The 27,256-nt window shown below is 43.2% G+C and overlaps 1 protein-coding gene across 1 annotated transcript; it reads right to left on the bottom strand.

Annotated features, from left to right (window-relative positions):
* Positions 1 to 8,453: 8,453 nt before the first annotated feature.
* Positions 8,454 to 26,013, bottom strand: LOC106601975 (C-type lectin domain containing 19A). The gene is made up of 5 exons (XM_045716189.1): positions 25,770 to 26,013; positions 13,577 to 13,754; positions 13,398 to 13,491; positions 9,358 to 9,490; positions 8,454 to 8,840 (listed from the first exon to the last, which is right to left on the bottom strand). Exons 1-5 carry the CDS (start codon positions 25,855 to 25,857, stop codon positions 8,764 to 8,766), a joined length of 570 nt encoding a protein of 189 aa, XP_045572145.1. The 5' UTR covers positions 25,858 to 26,013; the 3' UTR covers positions 8,454 to 8,763.
* Positions 26,014 to 27,256: the final 1,243 nt, after the last annotated feature.

The following is a 27,256-nucleotide window of genomic DNA, read 5'->3' on the forward strand; positions in this document are numbered from 1 at the left end:
CAGCTGTATTGGATTACCAGGTGCCCTAACCCAGCTGTATTGGTTTACCAGGTGTTCTAACCCAGCTGTATTGGGTTACCTGGTGTTCTAACCCAGCTGTATTGGGTTACCAGGTGTTCTAACCCAGCTGTATTGGGTTACCAGGTGTTCTAACCCAGCTGTTTTGGGTTACCAGGTGCCCTAACCCAGCTGTTTTAGGTTACCAGGTGCCCTAACCCAGCTGTTTTAGGTTACCAGGTGCCCTAACCCAGCTGTTTTAGGTTACCAGGTGCCCTAACCCAGCTGTTTTAGGTTACCAGGTGCCCTAACCCAGCTGTTTTACGTTACCAGGTGCCCTAACCCAGCTGTTTAATGTTACCAGGTGCCCTAACCCAGCTGTTTTAGGTTACCAGCTGCCCTAACCCAGCTGTTTTACGTTACCAGGTGCCCTAACCCAGCTGTTTTAGGTTACCAGGTGCTCTAACTCAGCTGTTTAATGTTACCAGGTGTCCTAATCCAGCTGTTTTAGGTTACCAGGTGCCCAACCCAGCTGTATTGGGTTACCTGGTGTTCTAACCCAGCTGTATTGGATTACCAGGTGTTCTAACCCAGCTGTATTGGGTTACCTGGTGTTCTAACCCAGCTGTATTGGGTTACCAGGTGCCCTAACCCAGCTGTATTGGATTACCAGGTGTTCTAATCCAGCTGTATTGGATTACCAGGTGCCCTAACCCAGCTGTATTGGTTTACCAGGTGTTCTAACCCAGCTGTATTGGGTTACCTGGTGTTCTAACCCAGCTGTATTGGGTTACCAGGTGTTCTAACCCAGCTGTATTGGGTTACCAGGTGCCCTAACCCAGCTGTTTTAGGTTACCAGGTGCCCTAACCCAGCTGTTTTAGGTTACCAGGTGTCCTAATCCAGCTGTTTTAGGTTACCAGGTGCCCTAACCCAGCTGTTTTCGTTTACCAGGTGTCCTAACCCAGCTGTTTAATGGGTTACCAGGTGCCCTAACCCAGCTGTTTTAGGTTACCAGGTGCCCTAACCCAGCTGTTTTGCGTTACCAGGTGCCCTAACCCAGCTGTTTTACGTTACCAGGTGCCCTAACCCAGCTGTTTAATGTTACCAGGTGCCCTAACCCAGCTGTTTTAGGTTACCAGGTGCCCAACCCAGCTGTTTTGCGTTACCAGGTGTTCTAACCCAGCTGTTAATGGATTACCAGGTGTTCTAACCCAGCTGTTTTGGGTTACCTGGTGTCCTAACCCAGCTGTATTGGGTTACCAGGTGTTCTAACCCAGCTGTATTGGGTTACCTGGTGTTCTAACCCAGCTGTATTGGGTTAGCAGGTGTTCTAACCCAGCTGTATTGGGTTACCAGGTGTTGTAACCCAGCTGTATTGGGTTACCAGGTGTTCTAACCCAGCTGTATTGGGTTACCAGGTGCCCTAACCCAGCTGTATTGGATTACCAGGTGCCCTAACCCAGCTGTATTGGATTACCAGGTGCCCAACCCAGCTGTATTGGGTTACCTGGTGTTCTAACCCAGCTGTATTGGGTTACCAGGTGTTCTAACCCAGCTGTATTGGGTTACCTGGTGTTCTAACCCAGCTGTATTGGGTTACCTGGTGTTCTAACCCAGCTGTATTGGGTTACCAGGTGCCTGTGGTGCTATCATGGTCGTAGTGCCTCAGTGCTGACAGACTGGTGCTAACACAGGTACAGTGGACTGAATCACTAGGTTGAGACCATGCCTCTACTCTTTACAGTGTTCAACTGACAACACATTGGTGTGCATCCCAAATGACACCCTATTCCGTACACAGTACACTACTGGGCCCTGGTCAAAAGTAGTGCACTATTTAGGTAACAGGGTGCTATTTTGATTTGGGATGCACCCATTAACTGATAAAATAGCTGATGTTCTCTGAAGTGGTTGACTAACTAACGGTTGCTGATAATCAGTGGTTTGAAATAGTTGGAGGTGGATCCAAACTTTACAATCTGTGGAAATCGTAGAGTTGGATAGAGGGCTCATCTTCACATCTGTTACATTATGGCTACTGTGACAGCATGGGCAGCACCATTGAGGGCTTTCTTCATTTTAGAGTAGTTTCTACTACTACTATTTCTATGAGTCAGTGAACAAACTGAAAGGGTGCATACTGCCCCCTGAAGGGTGTTGTCTGAACAGGTATAAAGACAAGGTTGGTGATTTACTGGCACCTGCAGTTATGTAATGTTTGCTCAGGAGTATAATAAATTGGCTGATCAGTCCTGCTGACCTGGATGGAATTATGTAATCCTTTCCTAACCCATAGCAAGTCCCAGCCAGTTGACTACTTCAAAATGGTGGAAGTCCTGGGCTCTGCCCATGCTACAACAGGCTTTGTGGAGCTAGAGCTGTCTATCCAGGTCTATGGTGGAAATACCGCCACTGTTTCTGCTGTGGTTGTCCCAAATGGCACCCTATTCCCAATGTTGTGCAGTGCTTTGATCAGAGACCATAGGTTTACCTCCATAGGTCAATAGTTAGTGCACCATATAGGGAACAGGGTTCCATTTGGGACACATTATGATTCTGTACAATACTGTATCAAGCCTAGTTTAGCCAACTTTACAGTGAAGATTGTATTACAAGTGATGAAAAAAGTATAAATACTAAATATACTGTGCTAGTGAGTGAAGATAATTATTTATTTATTTATTTTCTATAAAATTGATGCATATATATATATATATATAGATAGATAGATAGATATTAGATATATATTTATCTCAGAATTGTTTTTCTGTGAGTATATATTTATGGCCTTTTCTGCTGTTAATGAAAAATGAACAAATCGACGTAAATGTAGATAGATAACGTAGTTAGATGATGTAGTTAGATGATGTAGTTAGATGATGTAGTTAGATGATGTAGTTAGATAACGTAGTTAGATGATGTTGTTAGATAACGTAGTTAGATGATGTAGTTAGATTATGTAGTTAGGTATTGTACAAAAGAAAAGAGAAGAGCCTAACGAGAAGAACAGATTGTGTGTCGTCAAACTTTTAGAATGGGTTTTTAAACATGTTTTTTTTCTCAAAGTTTCACAGCTTTAATCTAGGACCAAACAAGTAGTGATTTTACTGAGCTTTCTTTCTCCTCCTCCTTCAGCTCGGTCACTATAAACACAGGTTGCATCCCAAAGGGAACCCTGCTGCCTATGTAGTGCACAATCATGGCACGTAGGGTTTTAGTCCAAATGTAACTACAGAGGGACCCTCTGTCAACAGTACTGCACTACATAATGAATAGTGAGTCATTGTGAAGACACACACAGTGTCGTCCTCCTGGGTCTAGTTGTCTGTGAGTAGCTGCATGTCTGTGTCTTTAGAGATGTGGTCTGGATGAACTCTACCCCGCTGGTCCCAGCACTAAGGGACTCTACCTATGGACATTAACTACAGCAGGGCGGGTTGGAGTTGGTTCCTACGTGAGCTCAGCTGGTAAATGCTGCTTGGAGGTGCTCACTAACGGAATAGTAAACTCTGTAGACTTGACTTGACGTTGTTATTAGACACTGAGTTAAGGTCAGTATGTGTTTGCTCTCCTAATGGTAAAGGTTAGGATTGGGGAGGGGAAACTGATCCTAGAACTGTGCCTAAGTGCAAGTTCTACCTGGAACATCTAGGAGTCCAGCTAAACTACACTCCCTTCCTGCTTTTAGTCTAACATCTCCCACGATGCACCTGTTTGAAGGCCTTTCCTGAGTGACCAGCGTTTTCCCCTTTAAAGAGCCCACACATTGTAATGGCATGGTTCTAACTCCTTCCTGTCTAACTTACTGGGGTTTATTATGTCCTAAATAGCACCCTATTCCCGAGAAAGTGTACCCTATAGGGCTCTGGTCACAAGTAGTGCACTATATAGGGAATAGGGCCCATAGGTCTCTGGTCAAAAGTAGTGCACTATATAGGGAATAGGGTGTCCTTTGGGACACACTTGATGCGTTGTGGTCTGCCAGTGGTCTGCCAGTCTGTGTGTCAGTGTTCCTCCATCTGGAACAGATGATATTTGCTGTCTGTTTTGGTACTACGTGTGTCTATATGTTTGTTTGACTCATCTGTTTCATTGAGTATAAACACGTATTCTGGTGGTACAATCGCTGTCAAGAGCAATTGGTCCTTTTTGTTGTTGAAGATGAACATCTGGGGCCGTATCGACGTATCAAACATCTCAGAGTAGAAGTGCGTGCTGATCTGAGATAAGTTTGGTCTTTTAAATATCAATGAATAAGATGATTTAGACAGGACAGGGGACCTGATACCAGAACAGCGTTCCTACTCTGAGAGACTTGATATAAATACAGCCCCCTTGGTCATTATAGCTACAATGTCGCTGTGTCTGACCCAAAGCAATATTGCCTGTGTTAACTGTTTGACTTATGAATCTCTCGTAGCTGTACAGCTCTGTCTTGTAGTGGATGTCCTGGCACAGTGGATGTTTAAAGATTGGATGTTTGTTAATAGTAAGATATACATAGACATACACACGGTTACTTACCTCTTCCACCACTCCCAGACCTCTTCCACCACTCCCAGACCTCTTCCACCACTCCCAGACCTCTTCCACCACTCCCAGGCCTTACCTCTTCCACCACTCCCAGACCTTACCTCTTCCACCACTCCCAGACCTCTTCCACCACTCCAAGACCTCTTCCACCACTCCCAGACTTTACCTCTTCCACCACTCCCAGACCTTACCTCTTCCACCACTCCCAGACCTTACCTCTTCCACCACTCCCAGACCTTACCTCTTCCACCACTCCCAGACCTTACCTCTTCCACCACTTCCAGACCTTACCTCTTCCACCACTCCAAGACCTTACCTCTTCCACCACTCAAAGACCTCTTCCACCACTCCCAGACCTTACCTCTCCCACCACTTCCAGACCTCTTCCACCCCTCCCAGACCTCTTCCACCACTCCCAGACTTTACCTCTTCCACCCCTCCCAGACCTCTTCCACCACTCCCAGACTTTACCTCTTCCACCCCTCCCAGACCTCTTCCACCACTCCCAGACCTCTTCCACCACTCCCAGACCTCTTCCACCACTCCCAGACTTTACCTCTTCCACCCCTCCCAGACCTCTTCCACCCCTCCCAGACCTCTTCCACCACTCCCAGACTTTACCTCTTCCACCACTCCCAGACCTTTGTGATGTTTCCATATCAAAGTTGTCATTTCGCATCCAATAAAACACCAAATAAAGTTAAATGGTTGTGTAATGATGAATTTCTCTGTGTGTGTGTGTGTGTGTGTGTGTGTGTGTGTGTGTGTGTGTGTGTGTGTGTGTGTGTGTGTGTGTGTGTGTGTGTGTGTGTGTGTGTGTGTGTGTGTGTGTATGTGTGTGTGTATGTGTGTGTGTGTGTGTGTGTGTGTGTGTGTGTGTGGGGAGGAACAGGATCAGCTTAACCTCTCCATGGGCTAACAGCTACGGGTCACACACAACATGGCCATTTAGTGTGTGTGTGTGTGTGTGTGTGTGTGTGTGTGTGTGTGTGTGTGTGTGTGTGTGTGTGTGTGTGTGTGTGTGTGTGTGTGTGTGTGTGTGTGTGTGTGTGTGTGTGTGTGTGTGTGCATGCGTATGTGTGTGTGTGTGTGAATGTTCCAGTTGTTTTGGTTGGAGAGGAATGCCCACGCTTAGCAGAGGAGGGGAGGGACACGGACACTGACATGCACACACAGGGAGATCCGACATGGCTCTCTGCCACAGAGCTAAGGAATTCCCTCCTGGAGGAGAGAACCCTGGGAACCAGCTGAGACAGGGACAGACATACACACAACACACACACTTTTTATGTCCCTGTTATCGAAAGGTGGAGTTGCCAGTTCAAACCTATTTAATCCCCTGCTGCCTCAGCCTGACACCTTCCTGGTCACTGACTGGTCAATCTGTACTGACAACCCACCTCTCAGGCTAAACTACCCCCCCCCCCCCCCTACAATAGACAAGACAACACATAACCTGTTGCTTCCCAAATAGCCCTCTATTCACTTTGTAGTGCGCTACGTTTCAACAGAGCCCAATGGGTATTTTAGGGTGTACTTTGGGACGCACACACAACTTACTACACTTATAAAGTCCTGGCCTCTTCCACACTACATGTATAGTAACTACAGTGGTGGGTTATGTAACTATTGCTCTAACTAGCTGTACTTACTTACCACTCTTTAGTGTACCTGCTCAGTTTAATAAACTAAGGTGAGGTAAGATCAGTGTGTTCCTGTATTTTTAGTAAATACTTGTAAAATAGAACAGTGGTAAGTCCTATGTACTGTAACTACCTAGTGGTTCTATAGCTTACCTAGTATACGGTTATTTACCAATGTGTTGTTGTTAAGGCTGAGCGTGTGATGGAGAAGGAACTCAACAGTCAAGTCACAAAACAACCACAGTCTGTTTTTCTTATTAAATGTTTTAAAGAATTGATCAAAGTATTGATGATTGGTCCTACATATACTACATGACAGTACAGCAGTACATATAAACATTCACAGATACACATCAACAACAACTGTCTCAAATAGCACACTAGTTCCTTTTACAGTACACTACTGTTGACCTGAGTCACATAGAGCTCTGTCATAAAGTTGTGCCCTACATAGGGAATAGTGTGCCATTTGAGAGTTGACCAAACATTAAAGTATCTTAGTGGTAACAGGGCTGCAGGGTGAAGAGGTGAGAAGGAACACAGAACAGAACGCAGACTGCTGAAGGACCGGCTGCTTCGGAACAGAACGCAGACTGCTGAAGGACCGGCAGCTTCATAACAGAACGCAGACTGCTGAAGGACCGGATGCTTCAGAACAGAACGCAGACTGCTGAAGGACCGGCTGCTTCAGAACAGAACGCAGACTGCTGAAGGACCGGCTGCTTCAGAACAGAACGCAGACTGCTGAAGGACCGGCTGCTTCAGAACAGAACGCAGACTGCTGAGACACCGGCAGTCCAACTTCTAACAGATACCTACTTTTTGAAGAGAAAAGCAAAGGAGGGATTGAGGGAAGGACGGAAGGATGGATGGATGGATGGAAGGAAGGAAGGAAGGAAGGAAGGAAGGAAGGAAGGAAGGAAGGAAGGAAGGAAGGAAGGAAGGAAGGAAGGAAGGAAGGAAGGAAGGAAGGAAGGAAGGAAGGAAGGAAGGAAGGAAGGAAGGAAGGTTGATGACTGGCCTTCACATGATAAGTCCCATGTGTTCCTCTGTGTGTGATGTCCTGGATGACACCCTATTCAATACCTAGTGCATTATACTATGGGAGGGAGGGAGGGAGGGAGGGAGGGAGGGAGGGAGGGAGGGAGGGAGGGAGGGAGGGAGGGAGGGAGGGAGGGAGGGAGGGAGGGAGGGAGGGGAAGAAGAAGAGAGGGAAGGAGGAGGGGAGGGATGGATGGAGGAGGGAGGAGAAGATGAGGGAGGAGAGAGGGAGGAGAAGAAGAGAGGGAGGGTTAAGGGAGGAGGGGAGAGAGGGAGGAATGAGGGAGGAGGAGAAGAGAGGGAGGGTTGATGGAGGAGAAGAAGAGAGGGAGGGTTAAGGGAGGAGGGGAGAGAGGGAGGAATGAGGGAGGAGGAGAAGAAAGGGAGGGTTAAGGGAGGAGAAGAAGAGAGGGAGGGTTAAGGGAGGAGGGGAGAGAGGGAGGAATGAGGGAGGAGGAGAAGAGAGGGAGGGTTGATGGAGGAGAAGAAGAGAGGGAGGGTTAAGGGAGGAGAGGAAGAGAGGGAGGGTTGAGGGAGGAGAAGAAGAGGGTGGGTTGAGATGGAGGAGAAGAAGAGAGGGAGGTTTGAGGGTGGAGAAGAAGAGATGGAGGGTTGAGGGAGGAGAGTGGGAGAGTTGAGGGAGGATAAGAAGAGAGGGAGGGTTGAGGGCGGCGGGAAGGGAGGGAGGGGGAGGAGATAAAGACAGGGAGGGAGAAGGGAGGATAAGAAGAGAGGGAGGTTGAGGGAGGAGAAGAAGAGAGGGAGGGTTAAGGGAGGAGAAGAAGAGAGGGAGAGTTGAGGGAGGAGAAGAAGAGAGGGAGGGTTAAGGGAGGAGAAGAAGAGAGGGAGAGTTGAGGGAGGAGAAGAAGAGAGGGAGGGTTAAGGGAGGAGAAGAAGAGAGGGAGAGTTGAGGGAGGAGAAGAAGAGGGTGGGTTGAGATGGAGGATAAGAAGAGAGGGAGGGTTGAGATGGAGGATAAGAAGAGAGGGAGAGTTGAGGGAGGAGAAGAAGAGAGGGAGGGTTGAGATGGAGGATAAGAAGAGAGGGAGAGTTGAGGGAGGAGAAGAAGAGAGGGAGGGTTGAGATGGAGGATAAGAAGAGAGGGAGAGTTGAGGGAGGAGAAGAAGAGAGGGAGGGTTGAGATGGAGGATAAGAAGAGAGGGAGAGTTGAGGGAGGAGAAGAAGAGGATAAGAAGAGAGGGAGGGTTGAGGGAGGAGAAGAAGAGAGGGAGGGTTGAGATGGAGGATAAGAAGAGAGGGAGGTTTGAGGGAGGAGAAGAAGAGGGTGGGTTGAGATGGAGGATAAGAAGAGAGGGAGGGTTGAGGAAGTAGAAGGCAACAACAGCAGCGAGAAAGTTCCCCAATATCATCGTTTTCAGTGGGGCTCTGTGTGTGTGTGTGTGTGTGTGTGTGTGTGTGTGTGTGTGTGTGTGTGTGTGTGTGTGTGTGTGTGTGTGTGTGTGTGTGTGTGTGTGCGTGTGTGCGTGTGCGTGCGTGCGTGCATGCGCGTGCTTGTGTGTGTGTGTGTTAGTGCTGGACCCTGGAGGTCTAGTTGTCCACTGTGGGGATCTTGCATACGAAGGGAAAGGCTTTGTCACAGCTGTTATCATTCCAGGACCTTAGTGCTGTCAGAAACACACACAAACACACACACACACACACACACACACACACACACACACACACAGCTGTTAGAGACAAAAACAACACTGTAACAAACTGACTGACTGACTCATCAGCTACGGACGTGTGTGTGTGTGTTGTTTGTGTGTGTCTGTGTGTGTGTTAATGTGTGTGTGTACAGTATGTGTGTGTGTGTGTGTCTGTGTAGTGTGTGATTGTGTGTGTCTGTGTAGTGTGTCTGTGTGTGTGTGTGTGTGTGTGTGTGTGTGTGTGTGTGTGTGTGTGTGTGTGTGTGTGTGTGTGTGTGTGTGTGTGTGTGTGTGTGTGTGTGTGTGTGTGTGTGTGTGTGTGTGTGATCAGCAGGGACACATACTTGGACAGAAACACATCTGAAACGACCAATCATGAACCTTTAGGTCATCCCCAGGCTCCATCATGTTTTATTGGGTAATACACTGTGTGTATGCGTTATTGACTGCCTGTGTGGGTTTATGCTTATTACGCCTGTGTGTGTCTCACCGCTGTTCTGCCTGTACCAGATCTCGACACAGTCTTCCTCTTCAGGGATACGGTGTATGCCATCGTCAGGCTGGTTGCCATCCCAGTAGCTGTATTCATAGTTACTGCCGTCGGTCCACTCCAGAGTGCCCTCCTATAGTCAGGAATAGTATGACATGGTACATATAACAACCTGGGCAGACTGCTTAATGAAAAGGGAAGTTTAGCTAAAACCTAAAACTGAGCCTTACCTAAACTCTGACTCTACCCTAACTCTGACTCTACCCTGACTCTGACTCTACCCTGACTCTGACTCTACCCTGACTCTGACTCTACCCTAACTCGGACTCTACCCTAACTCTGACTCTACCCTGACTCTGACTCTACCCTAACTCTGACTCTACCCTGACTCTGACTCTACCCTGACTCTGACTCTACCCTGACTCTGATTCTACCCTAACTCTGACTCTACCCTAACTCTGACTCTACCCTGACTCTGACTCTACCCTGACTCTGACTCTACCCTAACTCTGACTCTACCCTGACTCTGACTCTACCCTAACTCTGACTCTACCCTGACTCTGACTCTACCCTGACTCTGACTCTACCCTGACTCTGACTCTACCCTGACTCTGACTCTACCCTGACTCTGACTCTACCCTAACTCGGACTCTACCCTAACTCTGACTCTACCCTGACTCTGACTCTACCCTAACTCTGACTCTACCCTGACTCTGACTCTACCCTGACTCTGACTCTACCCTGACTCTGATTCTACCCTAACTCTGACTCTACCCTAACTCTGACTCTACCCTGACTCTGACTCTACCCTGACTCTGACTCTACCCTAACTCTGACTCTACCCTGACTCTGACTCTACCCTGACTCTGACTCTACCCTAACTCTGACTCTACCCTAACTCTGACTCTACCCTAACTCTCAACTGTAAACTAATTTTAGGCAATTTGGAAAGTAAATAAGAGGTTTGCAGGTCAGATATGTCCTGTTAGCTGTTCCAATGACAGTTGCACAGTAGTTATGATGGCTGGTTCAAACACCCTAGGTTACAAACACTTCTGATCTGGGGACAGCTTAGTGTTTTACCCCTAACGGTTAAGGTTAGGATGGGGGAAGGGTAAACTGATCCTAGATCTATTCGTAAAGAGGGAACTTCTACCCTGGTCCAATAAAACATTCTGTAGTGAGTTCAGGCAACAGATATACAGACTGGATCATATTAGTGCTAATCAACACCAACCCTGGCTAAACCAAACACACCTGGGGTGCATCCTAAATGGCTTCCTATTCCCTTCGTAGTGCATTACATTTGACCAGAGACTAGCTCTCCTCTGATCAACAGTAGAGTACTATAGGAATAAGGGGTGCCATTTGGGACGTAGACTCAGTCTAGGTTCTCTACCTCTGTTGGTGATGGCTTGGTGACTCTGTATTGGGTTTACCAGCAGTGGGTTAATGAACCAGCCTTTCAGTGCTAGAGTGAAATATCTACATCAGACTGGCTTCCTATAGAGCTAGACTGACAGGCCCCTGTTATTTTTATTTGACCGTTATTTATACAGGTTTTTCTCATTGAGATAACATCTCTTTTCCAAGAGAGACCTGGTCCATAGCAGCAGAGGGAACAATGTTTCAGACAAAACAACTTACATACACTAACACAACATTAAACAAAACTATAAACACACATACAGTACAACAAAAACATTTTACGTTAAAAACACGAGTCTTGACTAAAAACAGCTGTCCTAAAGACAGTTACACTCTTCTATGATATATACATCGATCAAGTGTTTAAACTCCACCAACGAAACTAGATAATCAAATTTTAAAATGTTCAGGAGGGAATTCCAGGACCAAGGAGCTAAGTAACTAAAACTATTTCTACCATGACCTGTTCTAATTTTTGGTACTGTTAGAAGTAAACCCTCTGGGTTCTATTAGCATATCCAGCAAACTGGGAACGTTCGTAGAACATTAGCTTAGATTTCCATGAATTTCTAGTTGGGGTTTTATCTAACATTAGGATTATAACGTCCCAAAAACGTTCAAATAATTATTCAGAAAACGTTTTAAATTAAATATCATTGGAATGTTCTAACGTTCACTAAAACGTAATACACAACATCTGTAACAATCACCAAAGAAAAATTCCCCAAACGTTCTCATTAGGTTTCCAGATGATGTAATAATGTTTTTAGAACACACTGCCACAACTTAATGTGAGTGGGAACGTTCTGGAAACATCAGACAAACGTTTTACACAAACATTGTCTAATCATTAGCACAACTGGATAGTTTTTGTCTTATGAGAACATTTGCCGCAACCTAACGAATGCTCTGGGAACTTTCACAAAAACAATTTTGGTTTGCTGGGTAGATGTATAGTAATCTATAAAATGTTTACTTCAAGGAAAATGTTTTTTATATATTTTTTCATTTTACATTTTTATGTACACATAATATACTTTAACAGTAGGCATTAAGGTGCCTGTAAAATAATGAAAGTATCCAAAACGAATGTAAACATTAATACATGCATTTCTATAACTTCCTAAATCTATTCTAGTGCCGAGAAGGAGACACAGCATTTTCAACACAGGGTTTTATTTATTTTTTAAACTATTTTCTACATTGTAGAATAATAGTTAAGACATCAAAACTATGAAATAACACATATGGAATCATGTAGTAACCAAGAAAGTATTAAACAAATCAAAATATATTTTAGATTTGAGATTCTTCAAAGTAGCCAGCCTTTGCCTTGATGACAGCTTTGTACACTCTTGGCATTCTCTCAACCAGCTTCATGAGGTAGTCACCTGGAATGCATTTCTATTAACATGTGTGCCTTGTTAAAAGTTAATTTGTGGAATTTCTTTCCTTCTTTCAGCCAATCAGTTGTGTTGTGACAAGGTAGGGGTGGTATACAGAAAATAGCCCTATTTGGTAAAAGACCAAGTCCATATTTTTGGTTCCAACCGCCGTCTCTTTGTGAGACGTAGAGTAGGTGAACGGATGATCTCCGCATGCGTGGTTCCCAACGTGAAGCATGGAGGAGGAGGTGTGATGGTGTTTGTCTGGCTTTGCTGGTGACACTGTCTGTGATTTATATAGAACTCAAGGCACACTTAACCAGCATGGCTACCACAGCATTCTGCAGCAATACGCCATCATATCTGGTTTGCACTTAGTGAGACTATAATTTGTTTTTCAACAGGAAAATGACCCAACACACCTCCAGGCTGTGTAAGGGATATTTTACCAAGAAGGAGAGTGATGGAGTGCTGCATCAGATGACCTGGCCTCCACAATCACCTGACCTCAACCCAATTGAGATGGTTTGGGATGAGTTGGACTGCAGAGTGAAGGAAAAGCAGCCAACAAGTGCTCAGCATATGTGTGAACTCCTTCTGGGAAAAGCATTCCAGATGAAGCTGGTTGAGAGAATGTCAAGAATGTGAAAAGCTGTCATCAAGGCAAAGGGTGGCTACTTTGAAGAATCTAAAATCAGTTTTAATTTGTTTAACACATTTTTGGTTACTACTTGATTCCATATGTGTTATTTCATAGTTCTGATATCACTATTATTCTACAATGTAGGAAATAGTAAAAATAAAGAAAAACCCTTGAATGAGTAGGTGTGTCCAAACGTTTGACTGGTACTGTATGTAAATCATTGAGTATAAGTAGGGTTGCAAAATTTCAGGTGACTTTCCCAAAATGTCCTGGTTTTCCATAAATCCTAGTTGGAAGATTCTTTGTATTACAAGGGAATAACGTCTGAGGAGACATCTGCAGAGATTGAATTCACGATAACTGCTGCAGATGTCAGCTCCAGAGTATATTACCTTAAAAAGACAAGTACAGTGTGTTTGTCGACAACACGCGTTTGAGGTAGGGATTATCCTGCCAGTGGTGCTTAATAGGGTTTCTGGAAAACTACCCAGAAGATTCCGGGAATTGGGAGGGAATAAGCAGGAAATCCAGAATCCTGGGAGTTCTGGGAAAGATCCTGGAATGTTTGAACCCTCAGTGTTTACCTGTCTCCTGTCGTGAAGGCCGATCCATATGTCTGTTGGTATCCCTGGGATACGGCTGTTGACGAGATCGTAGACAAACACATTCTCCTCCCAGCTGAAAACTCAGACAAGGGATGGATAGAGTTAGAGAGAGGTGTCCGTGTGTGTCCGTGTGTGTGTGTGTGTGTGTATCCTCTCACCTGTGTATGGAGGTGAGTTTGGCAGACTTGAGACCATTGGAGAATTCAGCGCAGTACAAGTCAGCCTCGGCCCAGGTCCGGTTCATGGGGAAGAAACGGTAGCAGTGACCTTCAAACTCAGTCCAGAACAACGGACAGGTGACGGGATGGCTTGGTTCTGGCAACTGGAGGGGGAAGGCTGGGGAGGGAGGGAAGGGAAGGGAAGGGGAGGGAAGGGAAGGGAAGGGAAGGGAAGGGAAGGGAAGGGAAGGGAAGGGAAGGGAAGGAAGGGAAGGGAAGGAAGGGAAGGGAAGGGAAGGGAGGGAAGGGAAGGGAAGGGAGGGAGGGAGGGAGGGAGGAGGGAGGGAAGGGGAGGGAGGGAGGGAAGGGAAGGGGAGGGAGGGAGGGAGGGAGGGAGGGAGGGAGGGAGGGAGGGAGGGAGGGAGGGAGGGAGGGAGGGAGGGAGGGAGGGAGGGAGGGAAGGGAAGGGGGAGGGAGGGAGGGAGGGAGGGAGGGAGGGAGGGAGGGAGGGAGGGAGGGAGGGAGGGAGGGAGGGAGGGAGGGAGGGAGGGAGGGAGGGAGGGAGGGAGGAGGGAGGGAGGGAGGGAGGGAAGGGAGGGAGGGAGGGAAGGGAAGGGAAGGGAAGGGAAGGGAAGGAAGGGAAGGAAGGGAAGGGAAGGGAAGGAAGGGAAGGGAAGGGAAGGGAAGGGAAGGGAAGGAAGGGAAGGGAAGGGAAGGGAAGGGAAGGGAAGGGAAGGGAAGGGAGAGAGGGGGAGGTAAGAGAGAGTGCGGGAGGGAGGGAGGATACCATATGTAACTAAAATGTTGAAATAGAATGTTACACTGCTCTTAAGTAATTGTGAATACTCCGCATTCAATGTTTTCCTTGTCATGCTCATTATCAAGTTAGACTGCAGCACTCCTATCCCAATGTTTACAGAAGTATTTTCCAAAAGTTGTCTATATTCTGAAGTGATAACCTCATCATTGTGGGCTATTGCGTGACATTTTAAATGTATGTATTTCAGTCCTTCACTAATAATGTTCTGTACTAGGTTGTGTTTCATGAGGACCCCAGGAAGAGCAGCTGATGCTTTTGCAGCGGCTAATGGGGATCCTAATAAATACTAAATTGTCACGTGTTTATGCACTTACCCAAAGGTAGACTATCAGTTACTCTGTATCACTTCACCAAGACTATCAGTTACACTGTATCACTTCACCAAGACTATCAGTTACACTGTATCACTTCACCAAGACTATCAGTTACACTGTATCACTTCACCAAGACTATCAGTTACACTGTATCACTTCACCAAGACTATCAGTTACACTGTATCACTTCACCAAGACTATCAGTTACACTGTATCACTTCACCAAGACTATCAGTTACACTGTATCACTTCACCAAGACTATCAGTTACACTGTATCACTTCACCAAGACTATCAGTTACACTGTATCACTTCACCAAGACTATCAGTTACACTGTATCACTTCACCAAGACTATCAGTTACACTGTATCACTTCACCAAGACTATCAGTTACACTGTATCACTTCACCAGACTATCAGTTACACTGTATCACTTCACCAAGACTATCAGTTACACTGTATCACTTCACCAAGACTATCAGTTACACTGTATCACTTCACCAAGACTATCAGTTACACTGTATCACTTCACCAAGACGATCAGTTACACTGTATCACTTCACCAAGACTATCAGTTACACTGTATCACTTCACCAAGACTATCAGTTACACTGTATCACTTCACCAAGACTATCAGTTACACTGTATCACTTCACCAAGACTATCAGTTACACTGTATCACTTCACCAAGACTATCAGTTACACTGTATCACTTCACCAAGACTATCAGTTACACTGTATCACTTCACCAATACTATCAGTTACACTGTATCACTTCACCAAGACTATCAGTTACACTGTATCACTTCACCAAGACTATCAGTTACACTGTATCACTTCACCAAGACTATCAGTTACACTGTATCACTTCACCAAGACTATCAGTTACACTGTATCACTTCACCAAGACTATCAGTTACACTGTATCACTTCACCAAGACTATCAGTTACACTGTATCACTTCACCAGACTATCAGTTACACTGTATCACTTCACCAAGACTATCAGTTACACTGTATCACTTCACCAAGACTATCAGTTACACTGTATCACTTCACCAAGACTATCAGTTACACTGTATCACTTCACCAAGACTATCAGTTACACTGTATCACTTCACCAAGACTATCAGTTACACTGTATCACTTCACCAAGACGATCAGTTACACTGTATCACTTCACCAAGACTATCAGTTACACTGTATCACTTCACCAAGACTATCAGTTACACTGTATCACTTCACCAATACTATCAGTTACACTGTATCACTTCACCAAGACTATCAGTTACACTGTATCACTTCACCAAGACTATCAGTTACTCTGTATCACTTCACCAAGACTATCAGTTACACTATCAGTTACACTGTATCACTTCACCAAGACTATCAGTTACACTGTATCACTTCACCAAGACTATCAGTTACACTGTATCACTTCACCAATACTATCAGTTACACTGTATCACTTCATCAAGACTATCAGGTACTCTGTATCCCTTCACCAAGACGATCAGTTACACTGTATCACTTCACCAAGACTATCAGTTACACTGTATCACTTCACCAAGACTATAATTACACTGTATCACTTCACCAAGACTATCAGTTACACTATCAGTTACACTGTATCACTTCACCAAGACTATCAGTTACACTGTATCACTTCACCAAGACTATCAGTTACACTGTATCACTTCACCAAGACTATCAGTTACACTGTATCACTTCACCAAGACTATCAGTTACACTGTATCACTTCACCAAGACTATCAGTTAAATTATCAGTTACTCTGTATCACTTCACCAATACTATCAGTTACTCTGTATCACTTCACCAAGACTATCAGTTACATTATCAGTTACACTGTATCACTTCACCAAGACTATCAGTTACACTGTATCACTTCACCAAGACTATCAGTTACACTGTATCACTTCACCAAGACTATCAGTTACACTGTATAACTTCACCAAGACTATCAGTTACTCTGTATCACTTCACCAAGACTATTAGTTACACTATCAGTTACACTGTATCACTTCACCAAGACGATCAGTTACTCTGTATAACTTCAGCAAGACGATCAGTTACACTATCAGTTACACTGTATCACTTCACCAAGACTATTAGTTACACTATCAGTTACTCTGTATCTCTTCACCAAGACTATCAGTTACACTGTATCACTTCACCAAGACTATCAGTTACACTGTATAACTTCAGCAAGACGATCAGTTACACTGTATCACTTCACCAAGACGATCAGTTACACTGTATCACTTCACCAAGACTATCGGTTACACTGTATCACTTCACCAAGACTATCAGTTACACTGTATCACTTCACCAAGACTATCAGTTACACTGTATCACTTCACCAGACTATCAGTTACACTATCAGTTACACTGTATCACTTCACCAAGACTATCAGTTACACTGTATCACTTCACCAAGACTATCAGTTACACTGTATCACTTCACCAAGACTATCAGTTACACTGTATCACTTCACCAAGACTATCAGTTACACTGTATCCCTTCACCAAGACTATCAGTTACACTGTATCACTTCACCAAGACTATCAGTTACACTGTATCCCTTCACCAAGACTATCGGTTACACTGTATCACTTCACCAAGACTATCAGTTACACTGTATCACTTCACCAAGACTATCGGTTACACTGTATCACTTCACCAAGACTATCAGTTACACTGTATCCCTTCACCAAGACTTTCAGGTACTCTGTATCACTTCACCAAGACTATCAGTTACACTGTATCCCTTCACCAAGACTATCAGTTACACTGTATCACTTCACCAAGACTATCAGTTACACTGTATCACTTCACCAAGACTATCGGTTACACTGTATCACTTCACCAAGACTATCAGTTACACTGTATCACTTCACCAAGACTATCAGTTACACTGTATCACTTCACCAGACTATCAGTTACACTATCAGTTACACTGTATCACTTCACCAAGACTATCAGTTACACTGTATCACTTCACCAAGACTATCAGTTACACTGTATCACTTCACCAAGACTATCAGTTACACTGTATCACTTCACCAAGACTATCAGTTACACTGTATCACTTCACCAAGACTATCAGTTACACTGTATCCCTTCACCAAGACTTTCAGGTACTCTGTATCACTTCACCAAGACTATCAGTTACACTGTATCACTTCACCAAGACTATCAGTTACACTGTATCACTTCACCAAGACTATCAGTTACACTGTATCCCTTCACCAAGACTTTCAGGTACTCTGTATCACTTCACCAAGACTATCAGTTACACTGTATCACTTCACCAAGACTATCAGTTACACTGTATCACTTCACCAAGACTATCAGTTACACTGTATCACTTCACCAAGACGATCAGTTACACTGTATCACTTCACCAAGACTATCAGTTACACTGTATCACTTCACCAAGACTATCAGTTACACTGTATCACTTCACCAAGACTATCAGTTACACTGTATCACTTCACCAAGACTATCAGTTACACTGTATCACTTCACCAAGACTATCAGTTACACTGTATCACTTCACCAAGACTCTTAGTTACACTGTATCACTTCACCAAGACTATCAGTTACACTGTATCACTTCACCAATACTATCAGTTACACTGTATCACTTCACCAAGACTATCAGTTACACTGTATCACTTCACCAAGACTATCAGTTACTCTGTATCACTTCACCAAGACTATCAGTTACACTATCAGTTACACTGTATCACTTCACCAAGACTATCAGTTACACTGTATCACTTCACCAAGACTATCAGTTACACTGTATCACTTCACCAATACTATCAGTTACACTGTATCACTTCATCAAGACTATCAGGTACTCTGTATCCCTTCACCAAGACGATCAGTTACACTGTATCACTTCACCAAGACTATCAGTTACACTGTATCACTTCACCAAGACTATAATTACACTGTATCACTTCACCAAGACTATCAGTTACACTATCAGTTAAACTGTATCACTTCACCAAGACTATCAGTTACACTGTATCACTTCACCAAGACTATCAGTTACACTGTATCACTTCACCAAGACTATCAGTTACACTGTATCACTTCACCAAGACTATCAGTTACACTGTATCACTTCACCAAGACTATCAGTTAAATTATCAGTTACTCTGTATCACTTCACCAAGACTATCAGTTACACTGTATCACTTCACCAAGACTATCAGTTACATTATCAGTTACACTGTATCACTTCACCAAGACTATCAGTTACACTGTATCACTTCACCAAGACTATCAGTTACACTGTATCACTTCACCAAGACTATCAGTTACACTGTATAACTTCACCAAGACTATCAGTTACTCTGTATCACTTCACCAAGACTATTAGTTACACTATCAGTTACACTGTATCACTTCACCAAGACGATCAGTTACACTGTATAACTTCAGCAAGACGATCAGTTACACTATCAGTTACACTGTATCACTTCACCAAGACTATTAGTTACACTATCAGTTACTCTGTATCACTTCACCAAGACTATCAGTTACACTGTATCACTTCACCAAGACTATCAGTTACACTGTATAACTTCAGCAAGACGATCAGTTACACTGTATCACTTCACCAAGACGATCAGTTACACTGTATCACTTCACCAAGACTATCGGTTACACTGTATCACTTCACCAAGACTATCAGTTACACTGTATCACTTCACCAAGACTATCAGTTACACTGTATCACTTCACCAAGACTATCAGTTACACTATCAGTTAAACTGTATCACTTCACCAAGACTATCAGTTACACTGTATCACTTCACCAAGACTATCAGTTACACTGTATCACTTCACCAAGACTATCAGTTACACTGTATCACTTCACCAAGACTATCAGTTACACTGTATCCCTTCACCAAGACTATCAGTTACACTGTATCACTTCACCAAGACTATCAGTTACACTGTATCCCTTCACCAAGACTATCGGTTACACTGTATCACTTCACCAAGACTATCAGTTACACTGTATCACTTCACCAAGACTATCGGTTACACTGTATCACTTCACCAAGACTATCAGTTACACTGTATCCCTTCACCAAGACTTTCAGGTACTCTGTATCACTTCACCAAGACTATCAGTTACACTGTATCCCTTCACCAAGACTATCAGTTACACTGTATCACTTCACCAAGACTATCAGTTACACTGTATCACTTCACCAAGACTATCGGTTACACTGTATCACTTCACCAAGACTATCAGTTACACTGTATCACTTCACCAAGACTATCAGTTACACTGTATCACTTCACCAGACTATCAGTTACACTATCAGTTACACTGTATCACTTCACCAAGACTATCAGTTACACTGTATCACTTCACCAAGACTATCAGTTACACTGTATCACTTCACCAAGACTATCAGTTACACTGTATCACTTCACCAAGACTATCAGTTACACTGTATCACTTCACCAAGACTATCAGTTACACTGTATCCCTTCACCAAGACTTTCAGGTACTCTGTATCACTTCACCAAGACTATCAGTTACACTGTATCACTTCACCAAGACTATCAGTTACACTGTATCACTTCACCAAGACTATCAGTTACACTGTATCCCTTCACCAAGACTTTCAGGTACTCTGTATCACTTCACCAAGACTATCAGTTACACTGTATCACTTCACCAAGACTATCAGTTACACTGTATCACTTCACCAAGACTATCAGTTACACTGTATCACTTCACCAAGACGATCAGTTACACTGTATCACTTCACCAAGACTATCAGTTACACTGTATCACTTCACCAAGACTATCAGTTACACTGTATCACTTCACCAAGACTATCAGTTACACTGTATCACTTCACCAAGACTATCAGTTACACTGTATCACTTCACCAAGACTATCAGTTACACTGTATCACTTCACCAAGACTCTTAGTTACACTGTATCACTTCACCAAGACTATCAGTTACACTGTATCACTTCACCAATACTATCAGTTACACTGTATCACTTCACCAAGACTATCAGTTACACTGTATCACTTCACCAAGACTATCAGTTACTCTGTATCACTTCACCAAGACTATCAGTTACACTATCAGTTACACTGTATCACTTCACCAAGACTATCAGTTACACTGTATCACTTCACCAAGACTATCAGTTACACTGTATCACTTCACCAATACTATCAGTTACACTGTATCACTTCATCAAGACTATCAGGTACTCTGTATCCCTTCACCAAGACGATCAGTTACACTGTATCACTTCACCAAGACTATCAGTTACACTGTATCACTTCACCAAGACTATAATTACACTGTATCACTTCACCAAGACTATCAGTTACACTATCAGTTAAACTGTATCACTTCACCAAGACTATCAGTTACACTGTATCACTTCACCAAGACTATCAGTTACACTGTATCACTTCACCAAGACTATCAGTTACACTGTATCACTTCACCAAGACTATCAGTTACACTGTATCACTTCACCAAGACTATCAGTTAAATTATCAGTTACTCTGTATCACTTCACCAATACTATCAGTTACTCTGTATCACTTCACCAAGACTATCAGTTACATTATCAGTTACACTGTATCACTTCACCAAGACTATCAGTTACACTGTATCACTTCACCAAGACTATCAGTTACACTGTATCACTTCACCAAGACTATCAGTTACACTGTATAACTTCACCAAGACTATCAGTTACTCTGTATCACTTCACCAAGACTATTAGTTACACTATCAGTTACACTGTATCACTTCACCAAGACGATCAGTTACTCTGTATAACTTCAGCAAGACGATCAGTTACACTATCAGTTACACTGTATCACTTCACCAAGACTATTAGTTACACTATCAGTTACTCTGTATCTCTTCACCAAGACTATCAGTTACACTGTATCACTTCACCAAGACTATCAGTTACACTGTATAACTTCAGCAAGACGATCAGTTACACTGTATCACTTCACCAAGACGATCAGTTACACTGTATCACTTCACCAAGACTATCGGTTACACTGTATCACTTCACCAAGACAATCAGTTACACTGTATCACTTCACCAATACTATCAGTTACACTGTATCACTTCACCAAGACTATCAGTTACACTGTATCACTTCACCAAGACTATCAGTTACACTGTATCACTTCACCAAGACTATCAGTTACACTGTATCACTTCACCAAGACTATCAGTTACACTGTATCACTTCACCAGACTATCAGTTACACTATCAGTTACACTGTATCACTTCACCAAGACTATCAGTTACACTGTATCACTTCACCAAGACTATCAGTTACACTGTATCACTTCACCAAGACTATCAGTTACACTGTATCACTTCACCAAGACTATCAGTTACACTGTATCCCTTCACCAAGACTATCAGTTACACTGTATCACTTCACCAAGACTATCAGTTACACTGTATCCCTTCACCAAGACTATCGGTTACACTGTATCACTTCACCAAGACTATCAGTTACACTGTATCACTTCACCAAGACTATCGGTTACACTGTATCACTTCACCAAGACTATCAGTTACACTGTATCCCTTCACCAAGACTATCAGTTACACTGTATCACTTCACCAAGACTATCAGTTACACTGTATCACTTCACCAAGACTATCGGTTACACTGTATCACTTCACCAAGACTATCAGTTACACTGTATCACTTCACCAAGACTATCAGTTACACTGTATCACTTCACCAGACTATCAGTTACACTATCAGTTACACTGTATCACTTCACCAAGACTATCAGTTACACTGTATCACTTCACCAAGACTATCAGTTACACTGTATCACTTCACCAAGACTATCAGTTACACTGTATCACTTCACCAAGACTATCAGTTACACTGTATCACTTCACCAAGACTATCAGTTACACTGTATCCCTTCACCAAGACTTTCAGGTACTCTGTATCACTTCACCAAGACTATCAGTTACACTGTATCACTTCACCAAGACTATCAGTTACACTGTATCACTTCACCAAGACTATCAGTTACACTGTATCACTTCACCAAGACTATCAGTTACACTGTATCACTTCACCAATACTATCAGTTACACTGTATCACTTCACCAAGACTATCAGTTACACTGTATCACTTCACCAAGACTATCAGTTACACTATCAGTTACACTGTATCACTTCACCAAGACTATCAGTTACACTGTATCACTTCACCAAGACTATCAGTTACACTGTATCACTTCACCAATACTATCAGTTACACTGTATCACTTCACCAAGACTATCAGTTACACTGTATCCCTTCACCAAGACTTTCAGGTACTCTGTATCACTTCACCAAGACTTTCAGGTACTCTGTATCACTTCACCAAACTAGACTTTCAGGTACTCTGTATCCCTTCACCAAATTTAGACTTTCAGTTACTCTGTTACTGTATATGCTGAAAGAGAACAGGTTGCACTTCTCTTAACATGTTCAGACTAGGGCCTCCTGAGTGGCGCTGGGGTCTAAGGCACCGCAGTGCTAGAGGTGTCACTACAGACCCGGGGTCGATGCCGGGCTGTATCACAACCGGCTGTGATCGGGAGTTTCATAGGGCGGAGCACAATTGGCCCAGGGTCATCTGGGTTAGGGGAGGGTTTGGTCAGGGGGGCTTTACTTGGCTCATCGCACTCTAGCGACTCCTTGTGGCGGGACGGGCGCCTGCAGGCTGACTCCGGTCGTCAGGTGAACGACCATACTCTCCCTAAAAATCTAAATAGAGGTGCATGGCAGAGACACAGATAGCAGACTTTCTCCTGAAACTACACATCTCTGTTCCCGCTTGCTTTCCAATACACTCCAGATACCCCAACTAAACTCTCACAACAGCTTCAAACATGTCAGTTCAATTCTTCTTCTTTTATCAAAACCAGTTAGATTAGATCCAGCCTCCAAGGAGAAGAAGAAACAACAAGTCCAATGTATCAAATAGGAAATAGGATTTCTTCAAGTTAAAGAAATGACAAAAGGCAGTTTATAAATCTCTTGAAATATCACAACTAAACAGTAAACACAGACACAACAGTCTATAAATCTCTTGAAATATCACAACTAAACAGTAAACACAGACACAACAGTTTATAAATCTCTTGAAATATCACAACTAAACAGTAAACACAGACACAACAGTTTATAAATCTCTTGAAATATCACAACTAAACAGTAAACACAGACACAACAGTCTATAAATCTCTTGAAATATCACAACTAAACAGTAAACACAGACACAACAGTTTATAAATCTCTTGAAATATCACAACTAAACAGTAAACACAGACACAACAGTTTATAAATCTCTTGAAATATCACAACTAAACAGTAAACACAGACGCAACAGTTTATAAATCTCTTGAAATATCACAACTAAACAGTAAACACAGACACAACAGTCTATAAATCTCTTGAAATATCACAACTAAACAGTAAACACAGACACAACAGTTTATAAATCTCTTGAAATATCACAACTAAACAGTAAACACAGACACAACAGTTTCTAAATCTCTTGAAATATCACAACTAAACAGTAAACACAGACACAACAGTCTATAAATCTCTTGAAATATCACAACTAAACAGTAAACACAGACACAACAGTCTATAAATCTCTTGAAATATTACAACTAAACAGTAAACACAGACACAACAGTCTATAAATCTCTTGAAATATCACAACTAAACAGTAAACACAGACACAACAGTCTATAAATCTCTTGAAATATTACAACTAAACAGTAAACACAGACACAACAGTCTATAAATCTCTTGAAATATCACAACTAAACAGTAAACACAGACACAACAGTCTATAAATCTCTTGAAATATCACAACTAAACAGTAAACACAGACACAACAGTCTTGAGTAACGAGGGAGAAAAACTGCTAATTAGAAACAAGACATTGTAACACAAATAAGATACATCTAGAAATATCAAATAAAGGTTTTAAAGACTGTACATGTCACAGTATAGGCATGTAGTCATTCAATTTCTATATGAGAACATGCATCTAGTCTCTAGCTCCACCAACCCTAGCCCTAGGCGGTCTCTCCCTCCAGCTGCCCTAGAAAGGAGCCCTGTGGTCAGGTTGGCTCCCTGCTCATGCCCCCTGATCCTCTGGTTCTGCTGGAAGCCTGGTTCCTCAGCCCGGGTGGTTAACTAACAAGCAAACAACTAACTAGCTAACTAACTAACTAACTAACTAACTAACTAACTAACTAACTAACTAACCAATCAATCAATCAAACAAATGTATTTATAAAGCCCTTCTTACATCAGCTGATGTCACAAAGTGCTGTACAGAAACCCAGCCTAAAACCCCAAACAGCAAGCAATGCAGGTGTAGAAGTACGGTGGCTAGGAAAACTCCCTAGAAAGGCCAAAACCTAGGAAGAAGAGATTATAACAGAACATGGCCAAGAAAAATGTTCATAGATGACCAGCAGGGTCACATAATAATAATAATCACATAATCACAAGCGAACTAACTAACTGACTAACTGTCTAACTAACTAACTAACTAACTAACTAACTAACTAACTAACTAACTAACTAACTAACTAACTAACTAACTAACTAACTAACTAACTAACCCAATCTGAGTGACTGTAGATAGAGCATTGGAAGATGCTATCACCTTTTCCCTTCTAGGATACCAAGGACTACCAGGGATACATTGGGTTTGTTTTACTTCAGTTTATTTGAATAAATACTTTCTTAACACTTATTTTTCTTAAAACTGGATTGTAGGTTAAGGGCTTGTAAGTAAGCATTTCACAATAAGGTCTATACCTGTTGTATTCGGCGCATGTGACAAATAAAATGTGATTTGATTTGATCTTCTTCAATGACTATACCCAGAGGAAGCACACCTTCCTCCCCCAAACGTTTGTTTACCGCCGCAGCCGCCACACCTAAATAGTAGTACTCACCATGTGTGATCTTGATGTTGGTGGAAGGGATAGTCCTCACAGGAAGAGCCCAGAGGAGCAGGGTCAGACACAACTCCCAGCAGAGCATCTTCCAACAGAAACACAGAAACACAGGCAGAGAGAGAGAATCTAGATCCACTGACTCGGAATATGGGTGTGTGTTTGAGTGTGGATGTGTGTGTGTGGCTCTTCTTCTGTGTGATGAGAGTGGGGAAGTGCAGTGTGTGTGTGTGTGTGTGTGTGTGTGTGTGTGTGTGTGTGTGTGTGTGTGTGTGTGTGTGTGTGTGTGTGTGTGTGTGAGTCAGTGTTGAGTAGTAGCTCTGGGAGATTAGATGGTGTCTCTCAGTCGTGCGCAGGAAGAAATCAGTGTGTGTGTGTGTATGTGAGAGAGAGAGAGAGAGAGAGAGAGAGAGAGAGAGAGAGAGAGAGAGAGAGAGAGAGAGAGAGAGTGGAGTGTTCATTTTATTGTTTATTTCATTTTTGTATATTATCTACTTCACTTGCTTTGACAATGTTAACATATGATTCCCATGCCAATAAAGCCCCTTGAATTGAATAGAATTGAATTGAGAGAGAGAGGGGGGAGAAAGAGAGAAAAATGCTCCCCAACCTCTTCTTGTTTTGCAAGGCTTCTCACTCGATCACATCATTGGCTCTGCAAGGGAGAGAATGAAAGAACGACAGAGAGAAAACTAGAGAGGAGAAGGAGGAGAGAGAGACTCACACCCAAATACGCACTGAACGAGGAGAAGAGAGACACACCCAAATACGCACTGAACGAGGAGAAGAGAGACACACCCAAATACACATGTCCAACACTGAAGGGGGAGGGGAGAAGACTTTAACACTCAACACTGAAGGGAGAGAAGACTTTAACCCTCAACACTGAAATGGGAGAAGACTTTAACCCTCAACACTGAAAGAAGAGAAGACTTTAACCCTCAACACTGTAAGGGGAGAAGACTTTAACCCTCAACACTGAAAGAAGAGAAGACTTTAACCCTCAACACTGAAGGGGGAGTAGACTTTAACCCTCAACACTGAAAGAAGAGTAGACTTTAACCCTCAACACTGAAAGAAGAGAAGACTTTAACCCTCAACACTGAAGGGGGAGAAGACTTTAACCCTCAACACTGAAGGGAGAGAAGACTTTAACCCTCAACACTGAAAGAGGAGAAGACTTTAACCCTCAACACTGAAAGAGGAGAAGACTTTAACCCTCAACACTGAAAGAGGAGAAGAATTTTACCCTCAACACTGAAGGGGGAGAAGACTTTAACCCTCAACACTGAAGGGGGAGAAGACTTTAACCCTCAACACTGAAAGAGGAGAAGACTTTAACCCTCAACACTGAAAGAGGAGAAGAATTTTACCCTCAACACTGAAGGGGGAGAAGACTTTAACCTTCAACACTGATGGGGGAGAAGACTTTAACCCTCAACACTGAAAGAGGAGAAGACTTTAACCCTCAACACTGAAAGAGGAGA

This window comes from Salmo salar, chromosome ssa03, assembly GCF_905237065.1.
Source record: "Salmo salar chromosome ssa03, Ssal_v3.1, whole genome shotgun sequence".
NCBI lineage: Eukaryota > Metazoa > Chordata > Actinopteri > Salmoniformes > Salmonidae > Salmo > Salmo salar.